The sequence below is a fragment of the Otolemur garnettii genome, unplaced genomic scaffold (genome assembly GCF_000181295.1).
Source record: "Otolemur garnettii isolate 467f Iridium unplaced genomic scaffold, OtoGar3 scaffold00155, whole genome shotgun sequence".
In the NCBI taxonomy this organism is placed as follows: Eukaryota; Metazoa; Chordata; class Mammalia; order Primates; family Galagidae; genus Otolemur; species Otolemur garnettii.
In genome coordinates, this window is record NW_003852550.1 from 690,179 (window position 1) to 700,777 (window position 10,599).

Below are 10,599 nucleotides of genomic sequence, written 5' to 3' on the forward strand. Positions count from 1 at the left end.
TTTTCTTTTTCTTTCTTTTTTTTTTTTTTGGAGACAGAGCCTCAAGCTGTCCCCCTGGGTAGAGTGCTGTGGCATTGCAGCTCACAGCAACCTCCAACGCCTGGGCTCAAGCGAGTCTCCTGCCTCCGCCTCCCAAGTAGCTGGGACCACAGGCACCCGCTACAACGCCCAGCTATTTTTTGGTTGCAGCCATCATTGTTGCTTGGCAGGCCTGGGCTGGATTCAAATCCACCACCTTAGGTGTATGTGGCTGGCGCCTTAGCCACTTGAGCCACAGGCGCCGAGCTTACCCATGTATTTTTCTAGGTAGCAATGGCATAGATTCTCAAGGAGATCTGTAACAAAAAATTAAATCCAACTACTGGTGAGGCAAGGGTTTGATTGGTGGTCAGTATAGAGGATGAATTGCAAGGGACATGCTGGGGGACAAGAAAATTAGTTGAAGAGTAATTGGGGCAGGGGATTGAGGAGATACAATTGATATGACTTAGGAGCCCCCTCCTCAATGCCTACAGACTTCTCTGAGGCTCAGATGTGGCTGTACCTCTCACCTTCCCTCCAACCCCCATCCCTACACCCAACATTCAAGCTGCCCTTCAGGGACCTTTTTGTTCCCTTCCTGAGCTGTCCTTGAAGTTTAATCAAGTCTGATTTCACAAGTTCACGAAGGGGGCCTGGCCCTATGCTGGGCCTCCAGCCCTATAACCCCATGGAGAAAAATTGGTCAACTAACCTCAGGTAGAGCAATGAATTGGCCTTGAGCTGATCTCTGACCCTCTGCCCATGGCTTCACAACGTGGGTAGAGGTCAGTTAGGAAATCAGCACAGTTCCAAGAAAAAGGCAAACATCCAGTTTATTTTTCCCCTGATTCATCTTATGCCAACACACCGACTTCAATGGACAGTAGGCAAAATGGTGGGGGACCCCAGAGCTGACTGATTCTGTAGATGCCCCCTTCCCTTCCTGCAAGACCTATCAGAAGGGCACCCCAGCTTTTTTTGAATCTGGTATTGGTATTCCTGGAGGTGAAGTCAGAAGGTAGGGTTTCCATGGGGAAATGGGAGGACATGGCCCCCTGGGAAGGCTGTGGAGTCAAAGGGCCCTGAAGAGTGACTGCTTCCTCCTGCAAGGGCATTCTCTGTCCTGCTCTGCTTCCTGGGGGCATCAGAAAGCAGATCTTCCTTCTTCTAACAGCTCCTGGGGCCCTCCCACTGTCAACACAACAGCAGCCCAGACAGTGAGATGCCAGAGGCGTGGGCTCACGGGCTAGTCGGGGGAGCCAGGGTGAGCTGGCCAGCTTGAGGATCCAATTTCAGTCCAGAAAGCTGTGTCTGAAGACTCCTGGCTGATCGATGCCCATGGAAACTTGCCAGGCATGCTGAACCTCACTCAGACTCTGGTTGCTTCAGTTTGGACAGGTTAGGGGCAGGGAAGGGAGGTGAGCTGTGGCCCTGTATGGGGTGGACCCCGGTACCCTCACACATCCTTCTGACCCCTTGTTATCTGCCTCTTCTTTCTCCTCTTCTTCTTCCTCCTCCCTCTCTTCTTCCTCCTCCTCTCCTTCCTCCTCCTCTCCACTGTCTGAGTCCTCATAGAGGTTGATGGTTGCCTGGACAGGGAAGTTACGAAGTAAAATCTCCCCAGCACTGTACAGGTAATCAAAAGAGCGGGATTTAGGCCAGAAGAGCCTGTGGACAGAGAAGAAACACGAGCCTAACTCAGACAGGTCTCATATGTGCAGAGGGGCCAGTAGGGCCAAGAAGGAAGCTGACCCCCCAAACCTTTTCTTAGCTGTAATAAGGGGGTCAGAGGGAAAAGAAGAAAGAGAGCTTTGTAACTGAACCTTCTGGATTGTTACAAAATAGCCCCAGGCAGGTAGGCAAACACTGGAGGACTTACAGCTGTGCGGGGCACCAGCCCAGCATCTATCAATTCTGGGCCTAACACAGCCACCCATGCCCATCTCTCTGCCCACCCCAGGAGGCTTCTAGCCATGCATTCTTTCTGAGGTTTCTTTCTTTCTTTCTTTCTTTTTTTTTTGAGACAGAGTCTCACTCTGTCACCAGGGCTAATGTACCTGCTGTGGCCTCAGCCTCGCACACAGCAACCTCAGACTCCTGGGTTCAAGCTAATCTCCTGCCTAAGCCTCCCAAGTAGCTGGGACTACAGGTTCCCACTATAGTGCCTGGCTACTTTTTTCTATTTTTAGTAGAGATGGGGTCACTCTCTTACTCAGGCTGGTCTTGAACTCATGAGCTCAAGTCATCCTCCTGCCTCAAACTGTCAGAGTGTTGGGATTATAAGTGTGAGCCACTGTGCCTGGCCGACTAGCTATGCATTTGTTAGCCCTCTGATCCCCATTGCTTTCTCCCAAGGATCCTTCACTGTCCCATCCACAGGGTCTCCTTCTTGGGGGTCGTTGAGAATGCTTCCAGGGAAAGCAACCTTGGCTGAGTCCCTCAACCTCTCTGGGCTTCAGTTTTCTCTGTGAAACACTAATCACAGAACTGCCTCCCTTCTCCTGCTCCATAAGACTGATGAGGATCCAAAGACCTAATGAATTTATGTCAAGTTTGGAGCTTGGTGCCAGAAACTTACCTGACAGGGTGATGGAACTCAGAGCCAGCTTTGGTGACCTCAGCAGCTGTTGCTCCACCAGCGGCCTGTCCAAAGCAAAAGCTAGTATGTGGCTCAAAGTACATGGCCAGATAACTGCTCCATATCAGAGGTCAGAAATTCACAGGTGAGACAACATAGAAGATACTTTAGATATCTCTGGGGTCCGGCTACCCCCGAACACCCACCCTACAACAGGGGGGTCTATTTTGGTCCTGGTTGAAAAACAAGTGGACAGAGTCCTGGGGGTTGTTTGTTTCCTGCCCCTGTTCCAACACCTGTTTGGAGGCTGTCCAAGGGACAGAGCTACTGAAGCAGCAAAGATTCAGGGAGGGAGGTGGGAGAGCCTTGGGGCAAGGTGCCAGGTGACTGAGACTCAAGCACCAGTGCTGCCACACACTGACTGTGGGGCCCAGATCCCTTGCCCACTCCGAGCTTCAATCTTGTCATCTTTCTACTTGCCACAGAAACCTCAGACGTCCCCTTCTCCCAGAGCCGTTGTGGGGATCTCATGTTAGCAATGCTGTGAGGATGCTTCCCCAGCTCTGCAGCCCTGGACTGAGACCAGGGCCTCTCTGGGAAGGGACCTGGACAGTGTGAATGCACGTGACTGCATGTGCATGTGAATATGAGTCACATGGGCTCGACCTCACCAAATCCACCAGCTTCCTCACCTGCTTTGGAGGGTCATTTGTGGAGGACAGCCAAGGCCTCCAATGACAAGCTCTTCTAGGACAAAGAGGAGAAGACTAATCAGTGGAGGGAGAGACCGAAATGTGGGCGCCCTGAGATAATAAAAGAGGACTCCCAAAAATTTCAGTCAGGTGCTTCAGGAAGTCTTTCCTAAAGCCCCTGAGCCCAGGCCAGGACAGATGCCCCACCCCCACTTCCGCAATGTTATCATTGCACTTATCACCCTGTTTTGTAATTGTCTGTTTGCTTGTCTTTGGGCTGCTTAAGCTCAAAGATATGGTTGATCGTATCTGAAGCCCCAACACCTCACACAATGCCCACACACAGTAGCTGTTCAGCAAATGTTTGCTGAAGGTTAAATGTTTAGAGGAATGAATAGGGATTGAGTAGAAAATATCTTGCTTCCTACCTGCTGCTCTAAGTAGTAGAGCTCAGATCCCTACCATCTTCCTGGGCTGGGGAAAAGGGCCAGAAATAATCCTGGGCCCAGGCTCGGCGCCTGTGGCTCAAGCGGCTAAGGCGAAGGTGGTGGGTTCGAATCCCCAGCCCGGGCCCGCCAAACAACAATGATGGCTGTAACCAAAAAATGGCCGGGCGCTGTGGCGGGCGCCTGTAGTCCCAGCTACTTGGGAGACGGAAGCAGGAGACTCGCTTGAGCCCAGGAGTTGGAGGTTGCTGTGAGCGTGATGCCATGGCACTCTACCCAGGGGGATAGCTTGAGGCTCCGTCTCAAAAAAAAAAAAAAAATCCTGGGCCCATTTCTTCCCCACTGGACTTGCAGAAGTAGGAAAAAAGCCAATGGGAACCTTATGGTGTGGTCAGGAGAAAAAGTAGTGCCCCAATCAAGGGCCTCTTTAGACTTTGGCCCTCTTTCTCCACATCCCCACCCCTGCACTCTGTCATGTTACACCCAGGTTCCATGGCAGTCCCCTGTGTCCATCAGTGGACTCAGTGGCCTGGCCCATGAGGGTCTGGCTGCTTGGCCTTCAGGTTTGGCAATGCCCAATATGCCCACGTCCCCTCCTGCCACCCAGAGAGATTACTGACACGAAGAGCAGATGAGATAGTCCATCTGAGATGTGAAGGGCAGGCTATGGGGCCATTGCTTTTCCCCCTCACAGAGAACAGGGGTGCCCTGAACACCTCACTTTTCTTCCTGTCTCAGGAACCCCTCATGCCTCAATTCAGGTTGCCAAAGATCAAGTTCCACTTACCTTTCACTCCCATTCACTTCTTGTCCAGAGGAGAGGAGGGGCATTGGGCTACACAGGCCAGGGAGTGCCAGGGGGGCTTGTGTGAGGGCCAGGGCTGGGCTAGGGGTGGCAGCAGCATGAGCAGCAGAGTCCATCATTAGGGTGCCAAGGCCGGGCAGGCGGTGGGGTCTCCTATTTCCAGAACCGTCTTCACTCTTTTGACCCTTCCTGGGAGACCCTTTTATAAACCCTGCCTAGACTCATAAATTATTCAGGGAGTGCAGAGGTTGGGGGACTTGGGAGGGGGATAAAAATTCAGGGAAGGGGCTGAGGAGGGGGAGCTGGGTTCCTGGGTGTGAAATCTCTCCCAGTTGAATCAACAGGGTGTCAGTGGGAGGTAAGGGGTTTGCTTTACCTCCAAGTCAGAAAGAAAAACACAGAAGGGGCAAATTGCACACCATTTGTGTGAATTCTCCAGGCAGTAGCAAGGCCTGAGCGGGAAAGAAGGGGAGCTCATTAGCACCCAAAACTATAGAATCATCAGGGACAGACGTCCGGACAGACAGGTCTTTGGCAAAGCCAGTTCCCAGCAAGAAGAGATAGCTGACCCCGCTAAGGAGAGTGAGGGAAGGGATCACGTTATTTCAGTTCAAACCCTAAGTAGATTTGCCAGGTGGACCTGATATAAGTTGACTGCCAATAAGCACATCATCTGGGTTTGGAAAAAAAAAAGGGGTCCTGGGTAGACCCAGGTGCCTGTGGGGTAAACCTCAAGTCTTCTTTCAAGGCTCCCCCATCCCCTTATTGTTCAGTTCATTTGCCAAAGTGCCTGCTCCAGTCTCAGCAGTAAGTGGTCCAGTGAAGGAGAGCGGGCAGGATTTCATAGGGTTGCTGGCTCAGATTCCACATCTCAGAGTTCAGCTTCCAGCTCAGGAGCCAGAGTGCTGGGGAGACGCAGAGTTCTGTCTGACCACTAAGCTGCTGAAGGACCTTCCTCAGCCCCAGGCCACAATTTTCTCACATGACAGATGAGAGTGCTGGCCCAGTGGTCCTGAAGGGCCTTGCCAGTCTGAACACTCTCTGATGGGAACAGAGAAAATGGGTACTGACCCCGGGCAAGCCTAGAGGCTTAAACACAGTCCTCGGGTCTTTGCAGCCTTCTGGGCCTTTGCCAAAAAGCTTCCACTTACAACTACTGGCAGGCATCTCTTGCTTTAGAGGGCTTGGAAATAGTCCTCCTGATCTCAGTGTCCAGCACCTGCACAAATTTAGCTTCTTGGCTATTCATCACAGCCTGGTTTGTAATCCTCAAAAATTAGAAACAACCTCAATGTCCAATAATAGGAAATTAGGAACATTAATTAGGGTAAATCTTTGCAACTGAATACTAAGTAGGTGCTCACAATCATGTTCTAGGAAGTGTAATTTTTAACACTGAAAGTAAAAAACCAATCAGATGTTAACACAGTAGTAATATTCTCTTAAAGGCTCTTCTTTTCTCTATGCACCTATCCCCCACCTCCACCCCTCTTTAAATTCCAGCCCTACTGTGTTCTTTGCAGCAAAGAAACATTGAAAACAACCTAGATATTTCACTTGGAAAAGCTGATTAGATAAATCGTCTGTCAGCGATACAATTTCATATTAAATGTGGCCTGGTAGGAGAATAATTGAAAAGTTAATATATGGAAGAGTGAAAAAATAAGACTCTAAAATATTACTTGGAAGATGATCTTATTTTATTTTATTTTTTGAGACAGAGTCTCACTTTGTCGCCCTCTGTAGAGTGTGTGGCGTCATAGCTCACAGCAACCTCCAACTTCTGGGCTTAGGTGATTCTCTGGCCTCAGCCTCTGGAGTAGCTGGGACTACAGGTGCCCACCACAACGCCCGGCTATTTTTTGTTATTGTTGTTGCAGTTTGGCCAGGGCTGGGTTAGAACCTGCCACCCTTGGTATATGGGACCGGTGCCCTACTCACTGAGCCACAGGCGCTGCCCATGATCTCATTTTAGTAAGAAAAAAAGTGTAGAATGTATGATATGCCAAGAAGAAAAGACCGGTGAGAAGAAAGATGTTACCGTTGCCATTTCTGGGAGTAAGAGCATGGTGGATTTTTACTTCTTTATGCTTTTCTGAATTTTCTAAAAAGTTCCACACGGTACTGATATTATGTATTTGAGTAATAAAAAGTAAAGATGCGTGAAAGTAAAAAGAAACATAAGTGCTTATTTGTGGAGGAGAGAAAACTCTTGGGGAAATGACAGCCATTTTCAAATATGTGAAGATTAGACTGCAATGAGATTACACTTGTTCTGGGTGACTTCAAAGGGCAAGGCCGAGCCCCATGGCTGGAAGCTAGAATGAGGCACATTTTGGCTCAATCAAAGGAAAACTTTCTAACAGCTCAGCCACCACCTAACCTGAGGGCCTGGCACCTCAGTGGCCTTCAATAAACAGAGCTTTATTATATGAGGTGAAATGAGTCCACTGGAATGTGCTGCCTTGGACTGGGGTGAGCTCTCTGGCCCACAATTTCGTAAGAACAGGCTGGATTTGGGATTCTGAAGAGGGAAATCTTGGGGGGAAAGGGAGAGTTGCTGGAGAGTCTGGGCTTCTATCGGTTTCTGAGCGTTCTTGCTAAATTTACTATCAGGAAATGAGAATTTGCTTGTACTGCCTTGATGGCTAAAGTGAGGAGTGAGGCTGAGAGAAGGAGCTAAGGCTGAAAGGAGATGGCAAGGGAAGGATAAAGAAGCATAAGGCCTGTTGTCACATGCCAGGATCTTTTTGACCTCTAGGTGGCCTCTGAGAATAGTCAGCAGGGAGGTGGGAAAGGGAAAAGAGCCCTGGGCTCACACCCAACCAGACTCAACCCTGCCGTCCTATTCATGCCACCTCCCGGCCTGAACTTGTGTTCCTTCAATCACTGCCTTCACATTGGTAGCTGTTCAATCCCTTTATGCCCCTGAGGAGCAGGCCGCAGGGTCCCCCTTGCACTCAGCTCCCACACGTGCTCTTCTGGAGCCCAGGGAGCTGCCTTCTGTCCTGTCTCCATAGTTCTTGTTGGACTGCTCTGTCTTGCTACTTCTTAAGAATTGCCTCAGCCTCCGTCAGCTTGTGGGAGATGAAGCCACTGGCTCCTCCTGTTGGCCCTCCCTGGCAGGGTCGCAGGCCTCCAGGTGACGCTGGGCAAGGGCTGGCTGTCCTCCTTTACACTTAGCACAGAGCAGGAGTAAACCAGTCAGCAGGGAGCAGAAAAGGTGAGGAGAGCTTCCATCAGGGCGACTCACATCTCACCTTTGTTTCCCCTAACAGTCCTAGAGTGCTTCTGGGTTTCATGGTGATTGCTTTGCCAGATCTTTCCTGGGTGCCTCCTCTAGTCCAGACACTGCAGCTGGTACCCCTCAGCCATCCTTCAGCAGGTTCCCTTGTCAAGGCTCGGGTTCCAGCCTCCATATTTCTCTGGGCCACATTCCAAACTTCCTTCAGCTCCCTACCATGTTCCTGCCCCACCCCTCTCCCTTAACGGAACAACCTCTCCTCCTACTTCCCTGAGAAAACAGAGGCCTTCAAGCGCGAATTACCTCAGTGCCCTGCCCCACCCCCCCAAAATTGGCCTCTCCAACTTCCTTCCCCTCCAGCCCTCCCTTCTCAGGGGACAAGGTGCCCCTTTAGTTAAAGGCTAATCCCTTTGCCTGGGCCTTGGCCTCAACCACCCTCCCTTTCTGGGCCTTTCCTCCAGATGTTCCTTTCACTCCTCTTCAGGAAAGTTCCACGTCTCGATACCCACTCTTTCTCTTCTGATTATAAAATACCGCTCTCTGTTATCCCAAAAAACAAGCACCCTCCCTTCCCAGATGTGTTCCCTTGCTCCCTTAAGCTTGCTCTTTCCCTTGATATCTTTCTCTCTCCCCTCCCTCCTTCCTTCTCTCTTTTCTTTCTCTTACCCTCAATTTTGTTGAAAAGAGTCCCTCTGTATGCTAGACCTGCACTTTCCCCAGCTTCCCATTCACACCTCCACCAACTGCAATTTGGCCCCTGTCCCATTTTCTCAGTAAAAGGGCACCGCCAAAGGTCACCAATGAACTCCTAATTGCCAAATTCGATGACCTCTTTGAACTCTGGGTGGCAAAAGACACTATTGGCTCAGTCCTCATTTCTGAAGCTCTCCTTCCTGTTTCAGCCTCCATCAGCGCTCTCTCCTGGTTTTCCTCCTGCGTCCAGAACTGTTGCTCCCTGTCCCCTTTGCTGGCCTCTCTTCCTCTGCCTATTCCTCAGGTCAGTGCTTCTCAAATCACAGTCTACAGATCAGGCTGATATACAGGTACGTTTTCAATGGGTCGCAGCAAACTGAGAAAAACGTTGCTTTGAGAGTTTTTCCATAATCTAAACTTATTCACTTATAAAGGGCTGTCCATCATTCTGAGATTATGCCCTTCCTGCTTTTGGGTAGTAAAATAGTCACTCTTTTTCAAAAGGATGGTGATGGTGGATATTAGTTTCTTCCCTTATTGTTCCTGTGTGGCAAACTCAAATGTTGGTTTCTCTGTCAGTCCCATCAATGTTTCTTGAATGAATGAATGAAAGAAAGAGAAGTTACGTTTCTTTTTTTTTTTTTTTTTGAGACGGAGCCTCAAGCTATCCCCCTGGGTAGAGTGCCATGGCATCATGCTCACAGCAACCTCCAACTCCTGGGCTCAAGCGAGTCTCCTGCCTCAGCCTCCCAAGTAGCTGGGACCACAGGCGCCCACCACAACGCCCGGCCATTTTTTGGCTGCAGCCGTCATTGTTGTTTGGCGGGTCCGGGCTGGGGATTCGAACCCGCCACCCTAGGTGTACGTGGCTGGCGCCTTAACCGCTTGAGCCACAGGCGCCGAGCCGAGAGTTACGTTTCTTGATGGAATTATCCTGATGGATATCTCAAACTCATTCCAAAACCGAACTGTTTTCCTCCCCCACGAACCTCCTCTGTCTCTCCCTCCGTAATCAGCGTCATATCGACCCAGGTACTTAAGCTAAAAACATTGGCCGCTCAGTTTTGTCCATTTCTCACTTTTGCCTGCCCCATGCTCCCCACTCTCCCTGTTGTTTCTTTGATTATGGCTTCATCTGTCCCTTGTCACCTTCATGCCCCAAACAGCTTCTGGATAAGTCCTGCTGTGCGTGACTTAGCCTTTCTAATCCATTCTCCTCACAGCTGCCCCAGTGAGCTGCCTAAGACAGGTAGCTGAGTACAATGTTCTATTTAAGAATTTCCACTGTAGGGCTCGGCGCCTGTAGTCCAGTGTTTAGGGTGCAAGCCACATACACTAGGGTTGGCGGGATTGAACCCAGCCAGGGCCTGGCAAACAACAATGACAACTATAACAACAACAACAACAAAAAATAGTTGGGCGTTGTGGTAGGCACTTGTAGTCCCAGCTACTTGGAAAGTTGAGGCAAGAGAATCGCTTGAGCTCAAGAGTTTGAGGTTGCTGTGAGCTATGATGCCACAGCACTCTATCAAGGGTAACAAAGTGAAACTCTGTCTCAATGAAAAAAATGAATTTCCAGTGCCTACAGGAAATATCCACAATTATTTGTGTGGCATTTGAAGACTTTGCCATCTGAGCCCAGCCTACCTCCAAAGGCCCTCCACACACCATCCACTACAGCCCCCATGCCTCTGTCTATCTTCAGTCTGAAAACAGGCCATTCCCATGCAATCTTTCCAGAGGTCTAATCCCACCCGGTATTGGGTTTATTACAGAGGAGGAAAAACTCATACTTGGGGCAATGTTTGTCAAACTTAGACTCAAGACCAGCTTGAGAAAGAGCAAGATCCTGTCTCACACACAACCAATGACAGGACTTAAAATAATTTTTTTTTTTTTTGCGGTATTTTTTTTGGCCGGGGCCAGGTTTGAACCTGCCACCTCCGGTATATGGGGCCTGCGCCCTACTCCTTGAGCCACAAGCACCACCCTTAAAATCAGTTTTGTAGGTTGCAACCAGCATTTAAGAAGATGAGTAGCAAATATGAGTGCATCCCATGTGGTAAGGATGTGAATTGCTATGAGGAGCTTTTGTTTTAGTCACAGAACTACATCTATAC

The 10,599-nt window shown here is 49.8% G+C and overlaps 2 protein-coding genes across 3 annotated transcripts in view; one reads left to right on the forward strand and one right to left on the reverse strand.

The window, feature by feature from the left end:
* Positions 1–848: 848 nt before the first annotated feature.
* On the reverse strand, positions 849–4,658 carry RIPPLY1 (ripply transcriptional repressor 1). 2 transcript variants are annotated; one of them, XM_003799743.3, is made up of 4 exons: positions 4,525–4,658; positions 3,271–3,346; positions 2,600–2,664; positions 849–1,689 (listed from the first exon to the last, which is right to left on the reverse strand). In XM_003799743.3, exons 1-4 carry the CDS (start codon positions 4,656–4,658, stop codon positions 1,407–1,409), a joined length of 558 nt encoding a protein of 185 aa, XP_003799791.1. In that variant the 3' UTR covers positions 849–1,406. The 2 variants fall into 2 exon arrangements, with proteins under 2 accessions (XP_003799791.1, XP_012666825.1); XM_012811371.2 differs by lacking the exons at positions 2,600–2,664; positions 3,271–3,346.
* A 4,153-nt stretch (positions 4,659–8,811) lies between these two features.
* The window catches only part of CLDN2 (claudin 2), a 30,927-nt gene continuing 29,139 nt past the window's right edge, over positions 8,812–10,599 (forward strand). The window contains exon 1 of the mRNA XM_012811357.2: positions 8,812–8,829. The gene's annotated coding sequence lies outside the window, so the exon portion shown is untranslated. The remainder of the gene's footprint in view (positions 8,830–10,599) is intronic.

What these genes read in the sequence shown, in the direction of transcription:
- RIPPLY1 (XM_003799743.3), bottom strand. Translation starts at nt 4,658, where the DNA reads ATGGACTCTGCTGCTCATGCTGCTGCCACCCCTAGCCCAGCCCTGGCC. An exon ending in GAAGTGAATGGGAGTGAAAG is followed by an intron (nt 3,347 to 4,524) that starts GTAAGTGGAACT and finishes TCTTTGTCCTAG; the next exon opens with AAGAGCTTGTCATTGGAGGC. An exon ending in TGAGGAAGCTGGTGGATTTG is followed by an intron (nt 2,665 to 3,270) that starts GTGAGGTCGAGC and finishes TGCTTTGGACAG; the next exon opens with GCCGCTGGTGGAGCAACAGC.